This window comes from Mustelus asterias, chromosome 8 (assembly GCF_964213995.1).
Source record: "Mustelus asterias chromosome 8, sMusAst1.hap1.1, whole genome shotgun sequence".
In the NCBI taxonomy this organism is placed as follows: domain Eukaryota; kingdom Metazoa; phylum Chordata; class Chondrichthyes; order Carcharhiniformes; family Triakidae; genus Mustelus; species Mustelus asterias.
Genome location: NC_135808.1, coordinates 119,585,249 through 119,607,070, shown reverse-complemented (window position 1 = coordinate 119,607,070; position 21,822 = coordinate 119,585,249). Strand labels below are relative to the sequence as shown.

General features: G+C 41.4%; 1 protein-coding gene across 1 annotated transcript in view; it reads left to right on the top strand.

Annotated features, from left to right (window-relative positions):
- The window catches only part of abcd3a (ATP-binding cassette, sub-family D (ALD), member 3a), a 53,197-nt gene that overhangs the window by 19,994 nt on the left and 11,381 nt on the right, over positions 1–21,822 (top strand). Inside the window, exons 4-16 of the mRNA XM_078218862.1 lie at positions 3,535–3,623; positions 4,796–4,865; positions 5,119–5,216; positions 9,267–9,390; positions 9,582–9,638; positions 9,952–10,094; positions 11,069–11,138; positions 12,892–12,961; positions 17,658–17,755; positions 17,938–18,029; positions 19,792–19,883; positions 21,261–21,324; positions 21,651–21,714. Coding sequence (XP_078074988.1) covers positions 3,535–3,623; positions 4,796–4,865; positions 5,119–5,216; positions 9,267–9,390; positions 9,582–9,638; positions 9,952–10,094; positions 11,069–11,138; positions 12,892–12,961; positions 17,658–17,755; positions 17,938–18,029; positions 19,792–19,883; positions 21,261–21,324; positions 21,651–21,714 — 1,131 coding nt within the window. The remainder of the gene's footprint in view (positions 1–3,534; positions 3,624–4,795; positions 4,866–5,118; positions 5,217–9,266; positions 9,391–9,581; positions 9,639–9,951; positions 10,095–11,068; positions 11,139–12,891; positions 12,962–17,657; positions 17,756–17,937; positions 18,030–19,791; positions 19,884–21,260; positions 21,325–21,650; positions 21,715–21,822) is intronic.

Below are 21,822 nucleotides of genomic sequence, written 5' to 3'. Positions count from 1 at the left end.
CTTACGTTGCCACTTTCAGGGAACTGTGGACTCATACGCCTAGATCCCTCTATGTTAATGCTTTTAAGGTTTCTGCCATTACTGTCTAATTCCCTCCTGCATTAGACCTTCCAAAATGCATCACCTTGCATTTGTCCGGATTAACTACTATCTGCCATTTCTCTGCCCAAGTCTCCAGCCTATCTAAACCCTGTCGTATCCTCTGGCAATCCTCCTCACTGTCTGCCACTCCCCCAATCATTGTGTCATCTGCAAATTTACTAATCAGGCCACCGACATTCTCCACCAAATCATTGACCCTGTGAAACACCACTGATCACAGATCTCCAATCAGAAAAACACTCTTCTACCGCTATTCTTTGTCTTCTATGATCAAGCCAATTTTGTATTCATCTTACCAGCTCACTGTGGATCCCCTGTGACTTCACCTTCTGTATCAGCCTGCCATGAGGAACCTTGTCAAAGGCCTTGCCAAAATCCATGTAGACAACATCAAGTCCTGCCCTCATCAATCATCTTTGTCACTTCCTCAGAAAACCCAATCTAGTTTGTGAGAAATGACCTTCCCAGCACAAAGCCATGCTGCCTATCGCTAATAAGACCATATTTTTTCAAATCTGAGTAAATCCTGTCCCTAAGAATCTTCTCCAATAATTTCCCTACCACTGATGCAAGACTCACTAACCTGTAATTTCCTGGATTATCCCTGTTGCCCTTCTTAAACCAGGAACCACATTGGCTATTCTCCAGTCCTCTGGCAGCTCTTCTGTCTGTGACTGAAGAGATTTTGCATAAGGCTCCAGCAATTTCCTCCCTCGGTTCTCTCCGTATTCTGGGATAGATCCCATCAGGTCCTCGGAACTTGTCAACCTTAATGCTTTTCAAAACACCCAACACCTATTTTGTATCGATATGCCCTAGAATATCAACATACCCCTCTCTAGACTCACCATCCACCTTGTCCTTACCTTTGTGAATACTGATGTAAAGTATTTGTTAGGGACCTCACCCACTTCCTCTGGCTCCATGCACAAATTCCATGCAGAGGAGGGACAGTAGGAGCTACTGTCTTGCTCCTTATAAACATCTTGGTATTTTCCTTAAACCTGTTTGCCAAGGATATTTCATGACCCCTTTTAGCCCTCCTAAATCCTTGTTTAAGTTCTTTCTGGCTTCCTTTATATTCTTCGAGGGCTCAGCCTGTCTTCAGTTTCCTAAGCTTTATGTATGCCTCTTTTTTTTCTTTTTGACTAAGATCATAATTTCTCCCGTCATCCAAGGTTTCTGAATCTTGCCATCCTTATCCTTCATTTTCACAGGAACATGCGGGTTCTGAACTCTAATCAGCAGGCCTTTAAAGATTCCCAAATGACAGATGGGGATTTATCCTCAAACAGCTGCCCCCAATCTACATTCCCAGTTCCTGCCTAATATTGTTGTAATTAATCTCCCCCCAATTTAGTAATTTCATTCAAGGGCTACTCTTATAAGTACTCTTATACGGAATTATGGTCACTGTTCCCGAAATGCTCCCCATTTGAAACTTCAATCACCTGGCCGGGTTCATTGCCTAATACCAGGTGAGACATGAGACGTGACACTTGAGACTTCTTACTGTGGCCACCCCAGTCCAATGCCAGCATCTCCACATCATGAATACCAAGTCTAGTATGGCCCTTTCCCTGGTTGGACTATTTACATATTGCTTCAAGAAACCCTCCTGGATGCACCTCCCCAACCCCGTGGCACTAAAGGAGTCCCAATCAGTATGGTGGAAGTTAAAATCACCCACCGCAATAACCCTGTTGTTTTTACATTTTTCCATAATTTGTCCACATATCTGTTCCTCTATCTCTTGCTCGCTGTTGGGAGAAATTGGATTTTTTTTTTGCTCAGAGTGAAAACTAAGAAGTATTAAGAAGGGTCCAAAAAAGAGTAACCAGAATTATTACATGCCTTCATGACTAAGTTATGAAAAAAGGTTGAAACAACTAATTTTCAGTGAGAACAGTGATGGGAAAATTAATAGAGGTCATAGTAAACAAGGTATCTAACTTGCAAAAGGAGCTTAGGCCCCCAGGAAAATTCAAAAGTCTTGAGCATGGTTGAAACCCCATTTGCCCACAAGATGTTGGATGGAAAGAACAGATTGTAACAATCTCCATGGAAACTGATAACTTTCCAGCTACTACTGAAAAGAATCCCACAACAAGATTTCATATTGTTTTGACCAGGTGAGGAGGGGTAAGATGAGTACCCTATTCTCCCAGTCCTTGTTTGACCATAACAAGGTTTTAAAAAAATATTGAGGATATGCTTTGTCAATTCTGTAAGTGTCCCAATATTTAAATGTCGGGGTTGTGGAGAATTACTCGGGTTTTCTTAGGTTAAACAAATCTATTGAAACTATTCCAGAGCTAAAAAGAATGAGAAATGTGACGTGATTCATTGGTCTGGGCACACAAACACACAAGTACAGATGGCAGAGTAAGAGGATAGGCTAATAACGATTTTAAATCCATGAAAGAAAAAATGGTGTATATGGTTAGCTGTCCTTGATTGGCCTTGATGCAATGTTGCTGCAGTTCAGCTTATTGTTCTCCTGGTTCACATGGAGCAGATTTCCATGTTTCAAAAGATCTTTTTTTGCAGCCATTTTCTCCTCTGGGTGGTCACTTTACAAACCAGGCACGATATTTCCAGAGAGAGTGAAAGAAGGCACATGGCTCCAACAGTCTGTTTCAATAAAACATTGTTCTTGGAAATACCTTGCTGGTTGTATATTCAAGAGAGGCTTGATTAGTTCATGTCTGCTGCAATTATTGTTTCAGAATAGGTAATTGAATCTTGACGTTCCAACTCAGAAACATTTGCAAAATGGCAGTGTGATGTGAATAGTCAGGAGATAGAGTCCTTCACATTCCTCAGGGACTAATTGTCTTCATCCCAACTTTGTAAAATGTGAAATTGTGTTTTGTAGTAGCTCAGCCTGTCTGGGGTGTTTCTTTAGATTGACCTTGATCTCCCGAGTCTGTTTAGTTCAGTGTGGCACTAAAGTCTAATTGTTAACAAAGCCTTCAAGAGAGTATTGATAGAGTTTGACAGAAATTCTTTCGATTTATACACAAACGTATTCAATTTTTAATACATCTATGTGTGATTCTATTCTGAAGTTTGGATGCATTGTATATACTCTTTGATTTTTCTCTCAGACTGTATGTATTTCCCTAGCCAGGAGGGGTGAATGGAGAATGTTCTCTGAACTACTTGCCAATGCAGTTCATAATTTAGATGCTAGGCTTTGGTTATTCGTCTTTTCTCGTCTTTCCCAAATTGCCTCTAACTTAGTGACTTATTATTGCAGGTGAGGAATTAGAGGAAAAACTGTCCTCTGTGGTACCAATATGCTACAGTTGCATGCATTTGTAAGATTGTCATAGTCAAACAATGATGATATAAATCCTTCCAAATAATACAGGGGAAGATGCCTTCCTTGAATCAGGCAAACTTTAAATACTTGTTTTCTCATTCTAGACTGCGTACCTGATTCTCATTGCTGCAATGCTTGTTGCTCGAACCTACTGTGATGTCTGGATGATTCAAAATGGGACCATGATTGAAAGGTATGTTTGTGGATTTCATGGTTAGACTGTTCATGATATCTTAATATCTGCATATAGTTTTAGAATCATAAAATCACCACAGTACAGAAGGAGGCCATTCGGCCCATGACCCCACACATTTACCCTGCTAATCCCCCTAACATTGTGGTCAAATCAACCTAACCCGCACATCTCTGGATTGCGGAACAATCTTAGGAACAACTGGAATGAGAATTCTTTTCACAGCAATGGATTTCAGTTTTGGACCTAAATTCATGCTGCCCTCAGTTGGGAGGGTAGAGTTGCACAAAGAAAATGGGGGCGAATTTTCATGAGCAGAAAATGCTGGAAAATCTCAGCAGGTCTGACAGCATCTGGGGCGAGAATAGAGCCAACATTTCGAGTCTAGAAGGGTCATCTAGACTTGAAACGTTGGCCCTATTCTCTCCCCACAGATGCTGTCAAACCTGTTGAGATTTTCCAGCATTTTCTGTTTTTGTTTCAGATTCCAGCATCCGCAGTATTTTGCTTTTATCTGTGTGAATTTTCATGAGATGAATTGTCCTGCTTTCACACCAACGGAAAACAACTTTCACCCAACTGTGATCTGGCAAGCTCCTTACTGGAGAGTTTTCTGGGCCAGCTCATTTGAATAACCATTAGCATAGTAATTGGTGCAAATTCCATTTCAAACAAGTGTACTCTGCAGAAACGCATGGAAATTAGAATGCAGCCTTTATAAAGACAGGATATCCTAGCCACTCTTCATTGCGGATGTGTGGGTTAAGCTTTGTCACCTAGAAACCATCTGTTTACATGTCTTTTTTCCCCTTGAAGAACTCTAAGAAGGCAGAATTTCAAAAAGGTCAAGGCATAGTGACAACTTACAACATACCAGGCATTGACCAGTAGGACCATCTGTTCTTATGCACAATCTGTACACTGAGTGAATGGGTGTTCTTCCTGTTGAGATAGTTGGAAGGGTTGTTCAGTGTGGAGTTTGAAAGCAATATGGATACCATTGCTGAAAGAGCAGTGCATGTAGATGAGCATGGCTCGGAAGGTCCACATGCATCTTATTTAAAGGCTTTTTCTAAGCCTATTTGGAGTGATATTACACATGTATTTTGATCAAGTTTGCATTGCATAATTGCACACCTAATCTCAGTCTCTATGCATGTCATGGTTTGCAGTGCAATTATTGGTCGGAGCACCAAAGATTTCAAGAGATACTTACTCAACTTTGTTGCAGCAATGCCAGCTGTAAGTTTGTTTCTGTTATTTGTTATATCAACGGTTTTAGATAGCTATTACTGGATTGATAGTCATAATTGGGTGCATGCATTGCTGTATCTATATTTTCTAATATCCTATTTATTTTGTAAATTGATAAATTGTAAAGATTACAAATTAAAAGTTGGTTGAATTTTTCTGTTTGGATATTCTTGTTAGTCAAAATTTTAAGCTGTGCCTCCCAAGTTTTTAATGATGCTAATGCATAATTTTATTACTTCAGATATCTTTGGTAAATAATTTCCTGAAGTTTGGCTTGAATCAACTGAAACTTCGATTCAGAGTAAGACTCACCACCTACCTGTATGAGGAGTACTTAAAGTAAGTCTGTAGCTATTGAATAATGTATAGTATGGTAAAGTTATCTAGTTATTCAGAAATAAGACAGTCTCGTCTGTGTATTCTGACAATTTTAGAAGAAAAGTTGAAATATACTTGAGCCTCAAGTTGAATGAACAGCATGCCATTACACTGGCCATTATTAAACAACAATATAATAAGTTAATGGCGAACAAAAAGGACTTCGCCCCTTGCATTTAGAAAAAACCTCCAAGGGATTGATTTTGCATTAATTTCAAACAACTTGGCGGTAGGGAGGGGGGAGTGTGCAGGGGAATGAGTGGAAAACACACTCTCGGATCCCACTTCCAGAGTATGTTCGCTAACAGGTCACATCTGCATGCTATTGCTCATGGGAAAGTGCATGGGAAAGTAGCAGCAATTTGGAAGAGAAAATTCAGGGAGCCTGAAGCCATGCCAGTACTAAGCATGTCATTAGAGAGGATGTTTCAGGATGGTCCGGATATGAGGGAGGCTGCAGTGAGGGAAAAGTTTGAGAAGGTGGGCAGGGCTTTCATTAAGCTCAGCCAGTACAGGAATTGAACTCAAGCTGTTGGCATTGCTCCACATCATGAACTAGCCGTTCGGTCACCTGAGCTTAACATGACTTCCTCTTACCCACCATGTATTTACAATTAGGGGGCCTTTACATCACTCCCACAAGTGACTCCTTGCCTTTGCCATTTCTCATCATAATCCAAACCGCTTCTATATTCTGGTTACCTGAACTTAAGTCATCCCTCTCTAATGTGCTAGGACCATCATTATTTAACAGAGCCAACCCTCCACCTTTACCTAACTTCCTGTCCTTCCTAAATGTCACGTGTCCTTCAATGTTCAGGTCTGAATCTATGTCATCATGTAGCCATGTCTCTGTAATGCCTATCAGATCATACTTATTCATTTCTAGTTGTGCTATCAGTTTATCTGTCTTGTTTCGAATGCTATGTGTATTTAGATACAGAGCCTTTAGTTTTGTCTTGTCAATTTTAGTGCCTTATCTGCTGATCTACTCTGAGATTTGTATTCTCTGTCCCTTCCTTTCACGGTCTGTTTATCATTTCCCAATGATATCTTGCTTTGTCTCTATTCTTTGCTTTCCCATATCTTCCCAAATTTGATCCCCTGCTCCCACTATTCAGATTAATACCCTTTCTACTTCCCTAGTTATGCGGCTCACTAAAACATCAGCCCCAGTGTGGTTTAGGTGTAGACTGTCCCAACCATACAGACAGATCCCACTTTCCTCAGTACTGGGGCCAGTGCCCCATGAACCAGAACCCACCTCTTCACACCAACTTTTGAGCCACGCATTCATTTTTCTAATCTTATTTCTTCTATATCAATTTGCACATGGCCCAGGGAATAATCCAGAAAATTATTACCTTTGAGATTCTGCTTCTTAATTTGGTGCCTAGCTTTTCCTATGCAGAACTTTATTCCCCATTCTGCCTATGTCATTGGTACCTACATGGACCACAATTACTGGAACCTCCCCCTCCCACTACAAGTTCCTCTGCAGAGTCCCAAACTCTGGTGCCAGGCAGGCAACATAGCCGCCCGGACTCTAATTCCTTGCTACAGAGAACAGTTTCAATTCCCCTTACTATACAGTCCACTACATTCTTTTGTGCTCCCCCACCTTCCCACTTGAATTACTTCCAATACCACAGTGCCGTGGTCAGCCAGCACATCCACCCTGCAGCCTTCACTCTCATTCAAACAAGCTGAAAGAATCTCAAACCTTTTGCACAATTTCAGAGAGACACTCCGACACTCCTGCCTTCTGGATCCCCTGATCTGCCTCAGCTGCAGTCGCACCTTCCTTCCTTGATCACCGTACAAATCAGAAGACCCTATCCTAAGGAGAGTGACCGCTTCCTGGTACAAAGCATTCAGGCAACTCTCGCCCTCCTTGGTGTTGCAGAATCCTCAGCCCAGCTTCCAGCTCAGTAACTCTTAAGCCAAAGCTCCTCAAGCCGCAGACACTTACTGTGCTTGCCTTGGATAACAAGAGTCCCCACATGCTGCAGCCATGACACATCGCCTGTCCTGCCATGCTAGAGTGTTTTAATTCATTACTTAATTATTTTATTCAATTATTTATTTTCTTCTATATGTTTATTCATCTTATCTTAAATTCCTGTGTAGACCATGACCACTTACTTAATACTCACCAAACAGCTTGCTCCTTCCCCTGTAGTATAGCAAAAATCTATTCCAACAGGGTGAAAAAGTTAGAAAAAGCAAAGGAGGACCTTTCTCCCTGTCTCACCAAACTCCCTCAGCTCACCAAACTTGCTTGTTCCATGGTGGTCGTAGTCCAGCAGAGAACGTGCCCACGTCCCCTTGGGCAGAGTATATGAATATAATCTCTGACTGCCCCATATTCCCTCACACTCCCCAACTTCCTATTTGAATAAGTTACAGGTACAGGAACAGCTTAGAGACATTGATCTGTAGTATTAAAAGCAGTTGAAGGAAAATGAGTCACTGAACAAGTAACTGCTGTCGCCCAGCTGCCCAAAACCTGACTGCAAATGAGGAAGAAGTGTGATGGTGTAGGGAGCTAGGTAAAGGCTAGTTTGCAAGAGGTTGCCAAAAACTGCAGGCAGTACTCTTGGCTGCCGTTGAAATATATCATTAACTCCTGTTGTTGTATTCTTAAAACTTAAAATGCTATTGGCTTTTTGTGGCCTAGACCATTTGCACTCTCATTTTCCAGGAATTAAATAATTTGCAGATTTGTGTCCACTCTCTTGTGTCTCCCTGTTGAATTTAAGCTCCCATTCTTTTTCATCTTGCAACATCCATTGAAGTTCATCTGCATTATTTTTTATCTCCAACCTGTCTGTATCCATCTGAAATCTTTTACAGACTTCCCTTGATGTTTGCCAAATGTGTACTTTTGTGTTGTCAGCAAATTTCTTCCTACAATCTTTCAAAATAAATGACGAACTCAAAGGACTGACAATTAACAAATCAGGCAGGGCAAATAGTGTGTATCTGAGTATACTGCAGAAGAGCAGGGAGAAAATTAATGGGGCATTGGCTATGGTGACGACTTGATTAATTGGGTACTTGAACCATTCCAAAGATTGGAAGCTTGCAAATGTTCCTCTCTATAAAAATGGGCACAAATCTGCTGCAGCTAACTGCAGACCAGTTTAACCTTGCATCATTGCAGTGTAAAATAATGAAAATTATACCAAGGGTTTGATAATCTTGGCTTTGCTTGGAGCCTTTTTTAAATTAAAATGTTGATGTACTCAATTATGTGCATTGTATACAAATGACACTGATTTTCAATTATCTTACAATCCCTGCTTTGATTGACAAGAACTTGAGTCAAAGCATTTGAGTTGTTTTTGTTGGAGCAGAGAAGGTGGAGGAGGAACCCAACTGAGGTGTATAAAATGTTGAGAGATCCAGATAGATTGGAAAAGAAGGTCCTATTGCCTTTTGTTGAAGGGGGCATAACTGGGAGCTGTAGATTTATGGTAAGATGTAGGATCTTTAGATGGTTTATCCAGAGGGTCGGGGTTTCTGGAACTCAATGCCTGAAAGGATGGGAGAGGGCGAAACCCTCAATACATTTAAAAAGTACTTGGATATGCAGTTGAAATGCTGTAACTTACAAGGCTACAGACCAACTGCCAGAAAGTGGGATTCGGTTGGATGGCTCCTTGTTGGCTGGCACGGATACCGTGGGCTGAGTGGCCTCCTTCCATGTTGTATATTTCTGTGATTTTAAACTTCTCCTTCGGAGGGTCGGAAAGTTTGCTGCCTGGTCAGCTCCCAATTCCCCCTTCCCCTGCCACCTCTGTTTCAAAATTGGTCTGATTGTTTTCAGTTTCCATCTTTGATCCTATTGACATTTGCCACTCAATTATAAAGGGACCAGTCAAGTCCAAAAGTCTGTTGTGCAATTTATTTAATTGAGGAAAATTACTGGAAGCGACAGCATCAAGCCAATTTTTAAAATTTTCAATGGAATTATTCATTTAACCAGATACGTTTTTGTCCCAACAGAGGTTATACATATTATAAAATGGGTAATCTTGACAACAGAATAGCGAATGCAGACCAACTATTAACTCAAGATGTGGAGAAGTTCTGCAACAGTGTAGTAGACTTGTATTCAAATCTCAGCAAGGTGAGTTATATGCATTGCTTTCTTTATTCTCCTCTCGGAATTACCACAAATTATAAACTTAAAATGAGAAGATTCGATCCTCGGCAATATTTATTTCTTGATGAGTAATATTGTGATTGTAATGTTTATTCACTGTACTCTTGTCACATTATTTCATGAGCTACTCTTTGACCTGTTGCTTTTCTTTTCAGCCCCTTTTGGACATCTTTCTGTATATATTTAAACTAACAAGTGCAATAGGTGCTCAGGTGAGTTGAGATTAAGTTAGTGAGCTAATTTTATATTATTAGAGCGGCAAGAGCTTCTTTTAATTTTGTAAATATGAGAGGTGTTTTTTTACTAACAATTCTTTCTGGTGGCGTAATTGTGGAAATTTCCAGTCTAAAAATTCCTTGGTAAACAATACTTTTTCAATTAACTAAACATTATGGAGCTAGTTCAATTATTAGTTTTGGGTGTAAATTTTTGCTACTTTTGGTATGTATGTATTTTGAGAATTGCCCTATTGATTTTACTGCAAAAAAGGAAATATATTTTTTAATCAATTACTGTTCGCCTTAGGGCCCGGCAAGCATGATGGCCTACCTGATCGTTTCAGGTCTGTTTTTAACTCGACTTAGAAGACCAATTGGTAAAATGACAGTGTCGGAACAAAGATATGAAGGCGAATACAGATATGTCAACTCACGGCTTATTACAAATAGGTGAGGAGGCTTTTAGTAAAATCAGTAATTTTGTATTTGTTTTTAGAAGTAGTCTTGTAATTGTTAATAATGGAACTTTTGATGTGGAACTTTTTCAATTAAGGATAAGTGATATTTTTCATTGAACCCCCTTGCCACTTTCTCCTTCCACCATCCCTTTCTTATATTTTGCCCCCTTATTCCAACTGCAAAAGATTTATGCGAGTGGTCTGTGCTGGCTTGCTATTTTATCTTAGCTATATCTTTCTAATAGTATATCTGAAATCAGGGAAGTTTTGTTCCACATCTATATTCTTTGGCTTTCTGTGGGATGGCCCGTTATTGAACTAATACACTGCTTGACTGTGAAAATGTTTGAAGCTAAATACAAAGAGCTGAATATTTGTGGAAAAGTTGTGGGGAAAACAACCAAAGAACTCCGTGAGACCAAGATCACGGAGTTCTATTTAACTTAGCGGCAGGATCTCATTATCATTTTTCTTTCTTTTGCTTCCTGCTTAGCAGTTAGCTAAATTGACACCCTGGCCAATGAGTTGAAGTTGGCGATTACAGCAGTTGAGGTCACAGGTTGAGGAGGGCCTGAAGGTTTCCTTGAGGGAGAATATGCCTGTTACTCCCAATCCACAAGCAGTGACGATAAAATACTTATCTTGTGGAGCCTGCAGCTCCTTGCTCCTTTTCATTGCTGGGTTTCCTGACACTGGAAAACCTGCGCAGCAACTGTGCAAATTAAATAAGGCTCCCAATTGCAGTGTAGGAGCCTGACTTAAACATGTGAATGAAGTGCTCAGTTTCTCCATGGCACAGCACTCTTACACAAAGCCTGCAGCTGTAAAAATGACAACAGGTCAATCTGTGCTACCTGTCATTTTTAACCTTCTGCCCATTGTGGAAGAGGGTATTAATAACATGTCCAAGGTGTATATTTACAGATAAAGAACCAGAATAAATTATCTGCACTTGTGTTCTTACAGTGAAGAAATTGCTTTTTACCATGGGAACAGTAGAGAGAAACAGACTATACATACTACGTTTAAAAGGCTGGTAAGCATTCACTTTCATTCTATGCAAATCTTTGTAAAGTTGCAATTCAGTAGATTGTGTAGTTACCTTTAGACTTGGTGGTAGATCATGAGATAAAAGAGTTCTAAGTATCATGACCAACTCTAATAAGATTCAATCTTCTTAGAGATTACTGTGTTTATGATATGCTAAAATAGCAGGTATGTTCTCAAAAAATTGGCAATAATTTAATATTTTTCTACTTCCAATTAAAATACCAACAACAAATATTCTATATCATTGTAGTCTGATATCACTCCATGATGATTCTCACAGATTTCATATTCATCATTTTATACTTCACAGCTGTTGAGACAAAGTCTTATTGGGAGCCACTTTATGTTCAGTTAAATTTTGTCCTTTTAAGTCATTTAAGTATAGCAAGCTCCTCATTGCACCATGGAACCTGGCAGTGCAGAAGGACGCCATTGAGCCCATCATATTTGTATTGGCTTTTTGCTATTGCAGTCCAAAACTAATCCCACTGTTCTGCACACCTCTAATAACCCTCTATCTTCTTCTGTCTTGAATGCTAATTTACTTTTCCTTTTAAAAGATATATTGGTCTCTAACTCAACTATTGCTTGTAGCAAAACAACTGTGCTTTAATAATTCAACCCCTCTTTTCTTCAGTGGCCATTTGGAATTAATAACCCATCATTTTTAACTCTTCAATCAGAGGTTTTTTTTAAAATTCATTCGGTGGGCGCCACTTGCCCAAGCCAGCGTTTATTGCCCATCCATAATTGCCCTTGAGAAGGTGGTGATGAGCTGCCTTCTTGAACTGCTGCAGTGCATGTGGTGTAAGTACACCTTCAGTGCTGGTAGGGAGGGAGTTCCAGGATTTTGACCCAAGGACAATGACAAAATGGCGATGTATTTCCAAGTCAGAATGTTGTGTGGCTTGGAGAGGAACTTCTAGATGCTGGTGGTCCCATGCACCTGTGACCTTTGCCCTTCTAGATCAGGCTTGCCCAACCTCTGGCCCATGGGCCAGATGTGGCCCCTGAAGCTCTTTGACGTGGCCCATCATGCTGTTGGGCTCAGCTGTTGAAGACTTCATGGACATAGGTTTGAATAATCAGGCTTGCAGCATTTTTCGATGAAAGGCTGGTTCTTCCATGCTATGGCTGCAGATTGGCTCACCAGGAAACCAACTAACCGTGCAGTCAGTTGACATCTAAGTTTGAATTTTTGGTGGCAGCATGGGAAGCCCGGAGCAGCTGCAACAGGCTAGTGGGGCTGATTATTGCATCTTACTAGGTTGAGTTTGACTTCAAAGAATCAGGCACCCTCTGCTTTAATTTACTCCGAGGTGGCAGTGGGATTAAATAGAACTCGGGAGGCCTCAGGTGGGCGCTAGATGGTCAGTGTTGCAACGGACCTAGAATGGCCGATGTTGCGATGGGATTGGGGAAGTCCTTGTAAAGGTTGGCCGAGGGAGGGCATAATGCCCTGATGAGAGAGTCTTTGTGCATGGCCGTGGCCATTTAGCCACATGAACTATTTCCAACATGTGTACATTACGTTGTATCTTCACTGTTAGTCACACTGATTATTGTATATGTTGCTTCTTGTTTTATTTACCACAAAGTAGTTATATTTTGATTTGCTTGGTCAATCTAAGATGGTTCAGAAGTCTATACGCTAGCCTATTTGCATCAGCAATTCTGGCAGGTTTCACACTGCTCTTCTTTAAATTAATGCAACAGTTTTTTTATATCTACCACAACAGGTCGATCACCTGCACAATTTCATTGTTTTCCGCTTCACCATGGGATTTGTGGACAGTATAATTGCCAAATGTAAGTAATATATGCAATCAAATTATGATTTTTATAATAACCATCCAGTAGATGCAAAAAAGGAGAATTCCATCTCAAAATTTAAAACATCATGTACTTTATTAACTTTCAGTTATTGTGCCGGTGTGCTTTGACTGCTATAGAGGAATTTATTTGTTCAAAGACATATAGGAATATAAAGACAAGGGTGAAAAAAGTCGAGGTTGACCCTCTGATATTCAGTTCAGTCAGAAGTATTAAATTGCGTCTCCAACTACCCCCACTGTTTTCTTTCCAGTAGCTTGCCCGTAGAACATTCCAAATATTCATTGCCCTTTTGAGCAAAGATTTCTACAGTTTGTTTTAAGCCTACTTTTGATTTAAAATTATATTATCTTATTCAGCTCTTCCTCTTTGCATTGCATCGCCTGCTGGAGCACATTCAGAAAGACTTGCCAAGTGACTAATGTGATGTTACCATCCAGGAAATTGTATTAATCTGTTCTTGAGTATTGCTGAAAAAATTTTTTTTTGCTGTCCAAGCTTTTTGTCTTGCACTGATGGACAGCCACAAGAATGCAAAATTTCATAGGGCGTTTTTACTGAGAAAATGGGTGCTGATTTGAGGGGAGGCTGTATGGTAATGGTATTGTCACTGGGCTAGTAATCCAGAGATCCATGGTAACCCTCCAGGGATCTGGGTTCAAATCTACCAAGGATGGTAGAATTGAATTCACTAAATATCTGGAATTAAAAGTCTAATGATGACCATGAACCATTGTTGATTGGGTCACTGATGCCTGTTAGAGAAGGAAATCTGATGTCCTTACCTGGTCTGGCTTACATGTAACTCCAGACCCATAGTGATGTGGTTGATTCTTAAATACCCTCTGAAATGGCCTATAGCAAACCAACAGTTGTATCAAACCTAAAAACAAGTCACCAACACTACTTAGACAGCACCTTCCAAACCCACGACCACTACCATTTAGAAGGACAAGGGTAGCAAACAAATGGGAATACCACAACCTGGAAGTTCCCCTCTTAAGCTACACACCATCCAAACTTGGAAACATATTGTTGTTCCTTCACTGTCGCGGTAGCAGACATTTAAAGGGATATTTCAGAATACACAGAATAGATACATTCCAGTGAGAAAGAAAAATTTCAAGGGCAGGGCCTACCATCTGTGGTTGACCATAAAAGCTAACGATAGTTTTAAGTTTAAAGAAAAAACATACAATTGTGTTAGGATGGGTGGCAGGTCAGAAGATTGGGCAGAATATAAAAACACTGCAAAGACCGATGAAAAGATTAATGAGGAGGGACAAGTTAGGAGGGCGAGAGTGTTAGCTAGAAATATAAAAACAGTCAGAGTTTCCATAGATATTTAAAAAAGAAGCATTAACAAAGTGAGTCCTATAGTAAGTGAGTCTGGGGAATTAATAATCGTAAATAAAGATACGACAGATGAATTGAACAGGTATTTTGCATCGCTCTTTACTATTGAGAATACAAGTTACATTCCAGAAATAGATATGAATCAGGATTTGGAAGGGAGGGAAGAAAACTCAGAACAATTGTAATCAACAGGGAAGTGATACTGAGTAAAATTGTTGGAGCTGTAGACTGACAAATCCACGGATCCTGATGGACTTCATCCTCGGGTCTTAAAAGATGGCTAGTGAATTAGTTGATGCATTTGTTTTAATTTTCTAAAATTCTCTAGATTTGGGGACGGTTTCATTAGATTGAAAAATAGCGAATTCACAAAGGTAGGAACACAGAAAACAAGAAACTACAGGCCACTTAACATAGGGACTTTGTTAGAAGCTTTGTTTAAAGACTTTATGAAGTCTCACAACACCAGGTTAAAGTCCAACAGGTTTATTTGGTAGCAAATACCATAAGCTTATGGTAATTTAATGGCTTATGGTATTTGCTACCAAATAAACCTGTTGGACTTTAACCTGGTGTTGTGAGACTTCTTACTGTGCTTACCCCAGTCCAATGCCGGCATCTCCACATCATAAAGACTTTATAGCAGGACACTGAATTTTCAGAAGCCGGTGCCAATCGAAGTGTCAGCTGGGAACACCTCCATGCAGACTCCAGCAACCCTGATGCCATATTACATTCCAATGAGCGTTGATTAGCATAAGGAAGGATTTCTGCACCTCACTTGTGAGGAAGTCTCGCCTTCTAAACCTGTTGGCTGGCAGCTCTGCAGTCCGTCCAGGCACAGCAGTGCAGGTGCCGGAAGAGGCACTGCATGGAGCAGACTAACACTAGGTCTTGGGAATTGGAGAAGGCAGGGGTCCCAAGGTAGAGAGGCTGAGATGGGGAAGTCCAGAGGTCACTGGGCTTTGAGGAGTGGATGCCTCAGTCAGAAGTGGGCTTTTGATGGAGGTATTTCCCCTATCTTCCAGTCCGAGATCCGACTACATTTATATACGTATTTCCCCCTTGATCTGTTATCTGCCCACAAGCCTGAAGATTGAGGCTGGCTGGAAAATGGCCTTTAAGTGGCTGCCAGGTCAGGGTGGGGGGGGGGGGGAAAAACCCAGAGTGATTCCCGTCCATGCAGTTTCCCACCCCAACAACAGAACTTGTTTGGGGGCGGCTAAAATTCTGGCTATGGTTTTGTGAGAGGAAACTTGGGGGCGATTCTCCCACTGCATTGCGCTTCTTTTGTAGCGCAGCGGGCCGGGAGACTCGAGCGGAAGCCATTTAGCGGCTTCCTGCTGAGCGTCACGGCCTCTGTGCGCCTCCGGCAACCGGATTTCCATGCCAAAACTTGATGCGGAGCTGCATAATCTATTCAAATTTGAATGCAATTTAAATCTCATTACCGTGCCCAGGACTGGAATCTCTGGGCCTGCTAGCCTCTCTCCCCACGAGGAGTATTTCACTCCAGCGGGGTTTAGTATGGAGTGAAAGGGGGGCAATCGAGGCCCCCCCCCCAGAGGATCGGGTGCTGGGGGATGTCCCATGGGCAGTTTCCATCTTGGCAGTGCCAGTTTGGGCCCCCGGCACTGCCCAAGGGGCAAAGTGCCAATGCCCAGGGGGCACCTTGGGACTGCCCACTGAGCATAGGGCAGTGCCAAGGGGGTGGGGCCAAATGGGGGCAGTGCCTGATGGGGGGGCAGGACCTCTGGGGGGGTGCCGGCAGACAGGGGCAACTGCGCATGCGCTGATCTTGGCCCTGACAGATCAGGCAATGCACAGTGGCCTGCTCAGCACTATGCTGCCGGCCTCTCCAGCGGGAATAGGCCCAACCCACTGATTTTCAACGCGATTTATGCTGAGACACTCTGCAGTGCACAGTGTGTGGGAGATTCATTTTGAAACTCCTGCTGGAAAAAAAACAGCGTGATTTACTCCAGTTTTTACATAAATTCAACACTTAGAATTTTGGGGGGGGGGGAATCGCTCCCATCATGTTTAAGCAATTTATTGGCTTTCTTTGAAGAAGTAACATGTATTGTGGATAAAGGCAAACCAGTGGATGCTGAAGGAATAGTTGGTTCCAGAATGAAGAGAAGTTTCCAGAAAGATTGAAGTAAAAATGAACAAAGGGGAACTGCCTTTGGAATAGGGTACTGTTTGTTGAAGCTAAAGTCAGCTGAAAAGTTCAGACCTGGTGGAGTTAGCCAGTGAAAAGCCAATGATATCTGAAGCACTCCAAAGGTTGGTGAAGTAAAAGGTTGAAGCAACTATGGTTCAATCCCTGAGAGACTGTGTGAAAGTTTGAAAGCTCCTGGCTAATCAAGACAAAGGAATACTGAGAGGAGAGCTTGAAACCTGGAGGCGGATCTTTGCTAGGACCAGCTGAGAGAAAGCATTGTTTGTAAGTGGGCGGCCTGGTAGCACAGTGGTTAGCACTGCTGCTTCACAGCTCCAGGGACCAGGGTTCGATTCCTGCCTTGGGTCACTGTCTGTGTGGAGTTTGCACATTCTCCTCGTGTCTGCGTGGGTTTCCTCCGGGTGCTCCGGTTTCCTCCCACAGTCCAAAGATGTGCGGGTTAGGTTGATTGGCCATGCTAAAATTGTCCCTTAGTGTCCTGAGATGTGTAGGTTAGAGGGATTAGCGCGTAAATATGTAGGGATATGGGGGTAGGGCCTGGGTGGGATTGTGATCGGTGCAGACTCGATGGGCCAAATGGCCTCTTTCTGCACTGTAGGGTTTCTATTAAATTCTATGAAAAGAAAGAAGAATCTCTTTTCGAGAGTGGATTTTGGACATGTGGCAAATTTGGGGGAATTCTGGGGGGAGAGGAATTGGAGGAGAAATCAACAGAAGTCCGGTTGGGTGACATCTACCACAGAGTGGGTTGTTGTCTAACAACAGTTAGCCTGTTGGGCAATGGGACTGTGTTTACTGAGAGCATCGTAGCATAAAATATATTATGCACCCTGTGTTATCCTGTAAATCTATGAACATTTGTGAAGTTAAGCTGGGATGAAGGAGTATTGAATTATAGTCAAACGTTCCATGTTTAGTGATTTTCTTTTATTGTTGAAAGCTAATTGGCATTCCTGTGACTCTACTCATCCATGTTTTCTAAAAATAGTAAAAGTTAAGGTCTGTTGAGCCAAGGTTCCATTCTGGGATCTTCCCACCCATTCGTAACATCAACTAGGATCATAACAAGGTACCTTTCTTTGACACATTGACTGTTTTTTCTAAAATGGTGTGTTTTAAAATTTATTACAGATCTTGCTACTGTTGTTGGTTATCTGGTAGTAAGCCGACCTTTTTTGAATCTCTCCCACACTCGCCATCTGCAAAGTAACCACGCTGAACTGCTGGAGGTAAGTGTTGATTAGCGTTACTACCCCCTCCCCCCCCCCCCCCCCCCCCCCCCCACCCCGCCACATGTAAGTGCCAAAAAGAACAGTTTATTGCTTTCAAATACCAAGTCTGCTTCCTTGCGATGTGATCAAAATAAAACCAAAGATATTATTTTAAAATTGATTAAGCTTTGCTTTTTTAGGACTATTATCAAAGTGGTCGTATGTTACTGAGAATGTCTCAAGCTCTTGGAAGAATTGTGTTGGCTGGTCGTGAGATGACAAGATTGTCTGGGTAAGTTTAGTGTACTTAGCTAGATTTAATAGTTCTTATTTCTAAGTCTTTTTTGTCAGTTTCTTGTCAAGTCAAAGTTGGTACAGAATTTACTTTATGCTTTCATAGAAAACATATACAATAACCTCAGAATACATTCTATTAAGTGACATCTTAACGCACAAACTTAAAAGAAAATATATTGTAAGCTTTGTGAACTGGCCGATCCATTCCTTGACACTGTTCCCATCATCCATTCAGATTATGGCCGATCTGTATTTCTACTCCACTTACCTGTCTTTGTGCCTTGGTACATTTACTGAACAGAAATATATCAAACCCAGGCTTAGAAGGTTCAATTGTCGCAGTATCCGCAGCCTTTTGGGGGAGAGCATTCTAGAGTGCAGTGAAACAGGTTTTCCTTATTTCATTCTTTAAATTCCTTAGCTCCAAGTTTACATCACCTTGTTTTGGATTCCTCATCCGAGCAATTAGTTTCTATGGTATCTACCCTATTACGTCTTAGCTCCCAACCTTCTAAACTTGAGGATTCCCAAGTTTGTGCAACCTCTTTTCATGATTTAATCCTTTAAACCCAGTATCATTCTGGCTGTAACTTCTCCCAAATCCACTATTGCCTTCCAGAGCTTTGGTTGCCAAATCTGAACATTGTGTTCCAGATGGGGTCTGATTAAGGCTCTGTACAATTTAAACATCCTTTCCTCCTCTTTGTATTCCAGTCCTCTTGAAGTAAGGTCCAACCTTCTCTTAGCCCTTTTCAGTACACTTTGAACGAGCGTAACGTTTTGTCCAAGTTTTTAGGTAACTTGTGTATATAGACATCCAATTCCCTTAACACCTCCACAGTTCCTAGTCTCTTGCAATTGAGAAATTATTCCTATTTGGATCTATAGTGTCTCATGTTGAACTCCACCTGCTGCAGATTTGTCCGCTCACTCAATTTGTATATGTCCCTTTTTGTAACATGCTGTCAGCTATACAATTTACTGTGCCTCCCAATTCACAAGTTGGAGTTTATTCATGTCTGACTCCCAAGTACACAATTTTACTGAAACCATAAGGATAATTGTACATGAATGGGCTGCCAACCATTATGGTTGAACAGTTGCAGACAGTACACTCTAGAATATTTGATATTTTCTGTTAAAAACTGAGACTCTGTGCTAATATTGTCGGCAGGTTGATATGTTTTAGCAATCACAAATGTGAAACAGAAGCTTTAAGTGCTAATGACCTTAGTATTTGCGACTTTATGACACCAGCATTACTTTAGTGTGATGTTTCTTTCATTCATAACAGCAGAAAAAATCAACCTGCGTATAAAATAGATTTTAGCTAACGAAAGATGTGCAGGTTAGGTGGATTAGCCATGGTAAATTTCCCCTTAGTGTCCCAAGATGTATAGGTTAGGGGAATTAGCGGGATACAAATATGGGGTTACAGGAATAGGGTCTGGGTAAGATGCTCTGTTGGAAAGTCAATGCCGACTCGATTGGCCGAATGGCCTCCTTCTGGACTGTATGCATCCAATGATTCTATGAACTCTGGTCAAGTACTGAAGTGTGTAAATAACTCATTAAATAACTTGTTCTGAATACAATTGAATTGTGATTTTAAAGGGTTAATGATCTTCACACTTAATATCCACTATTGCTCATTCCACGTTAATATTTTTCTTGCATCAGTTCTATTAAAACGACAGCCTTTAAATCACACTGTAGAAATCTACTGAACCTTTCAGATCTGTTATTTTTCCATTTAGCTTCACAGCTCGAATCACTGAATTAATGCAAGTTTTGAAAGAGTTAAATAATGGAAAATATGAACGCACAATGGTTTCCCAGCAGGATAAGGGTGAGTATCTCCATAAACATGGCACTCTTGGCGGTTTTTGACTATGTAGAAGAGGACAGACTTATATCAACATAAACTTTGACATAAAAAGTTTCCTGCAAGTTAGTTCTATTTTGAGTTGTATAGAAGTTTGATATGTTCTGGTTCTGGAATCCTGACCTGTGTTAAATTAGCCTGGATAACAGTGGACCTTGCAAAAGCAAAATATGGCAGATGCTGGAAATCTGAAATAAAAATAGAAAATGCTGGAAGCACAGAGCAGATTAGGCACACCTGTTGAGAGCAAAATAGAGTTAACATTTCTTCTTTTGGTGACCCCTTGGGCTGGAAAAAGAAAGTCAGCCAGGATTGCTATCCAGTGATCGCTACAAAAATGTGCATATTTGGCAAGGAGAGGATCATCTTTCACAGTGGAATAACCTCCCCAAAATCATTTTCTAAGGGCCTTATTTTACCATTTTGATTCTAAGTGCTGGGCGGACTTGAAACTGCAGCTGTTTCAGATCCGACTTTTAGACCTGTTCTCAGGCGCCCCATACGGACTGTGCCTGAAAAAATATCAGCAATTCCGAATCGTGCTGCAGAAGCCTGTGGGCGGGGCTTAACGCATCCGAAATCCTGCAGCTCCGATTGGCACCTCCAACTGCTCCCCGCCACATTGCTCCCAGGCCGGATTCTGCCTCCCTCTGGCCCCCACAGACATTGCCCCACCCCCACAACATTACTGACCCCCTTATCCCCCCACCACCCCATCCACCACCCAGACTGATTACAGGCCCCTCCACCCCTTCCCCCTCATTGAACACAGGCAGAGTGGCAGCAGACCCCCCCCTTCACAGATCTCGAGCAGCGAGCCGTTCGAACGCTCGGCACTTACCTCCTCACTAGCTGGAGCGCCTGAATCGGACTTTTATGGAGCATGTCTGTTTCGCGTTGATTCTGGATGGGCGAACGCGGTGGTAAAGGGGGAAGTGCCGGTAAGATTGGGCGTGCAGCCCATTAAGTCAGTTTAAATGCAATCATGCCCGATCGCCGTCATTTTCGAGCCTTGGTAAAGGGGGGACGTGGAGGCGGGTGCGGATCGCGCTACTCGCCTCATGCCCGACTTCAAGTTTTCGCGCCTGAAAATGGGCGCAACTTGATGGTAAAATCGGGCCCTACGAGTACAGATAATGTCTTAGGCAAAGCACAAATCGTTGTTAGTTCCATATTGTGGCATATAATGTTGCACGTGAGAGAGAATAGAATATTGGGGATCTGACAAACCAGCTAATCCCAAAGTGCCAAAATTCTTCCATTTATTATTTCTCTTTAACATGAATGTGCAAGATGTAGTCACTTAAAGTTGATACATGATCTTTAATTTTCCTATTAAAGGTTCTAAAAGACTATCTTTGATACCTGGCAGTGGGGAAATCATTATTATGGATCATGTTATCAAGTAAGTGTAATGCTGTGTACTGAGCTTGTAGAGTGCATTGTGGCTTTAAATTGTCCACCAAGTCTGGCCAACTGTTGGCTTTTTCCAATTTACTGTTACTAGTTGTTTCATTGTTATGTGGGGAAAACTCTTTTATAAACACCCCATTGGCAAATCATTTTGCAGCTTCGATTGTTTATCCATTAAGAAAAATGCTAACTGAAATCTAGATTGTGATTTTGTTAAAGCTTACAAAAAAGTGTGAGGCAGAGAAGGATTCATTTTAAAAAAGGTTTCTGTTGCTCTGGTTCTTGAAAAGCGTTCTAAGACTTTCTTCTCTCTCTCAGATTTGAACATGTGCCATTGGTGACACCAAATGGAGATGTTCTGATTCCAGACCTTTCTTTCGAGGTAAAGAATACATCTATTTCCTTGTACTGCAACACCTTTAATATTTTGCAGTTTAAGTTTTTGTCAGCTGAACAGGGACCGGTCTAATACAAAGACTATACTACTGTG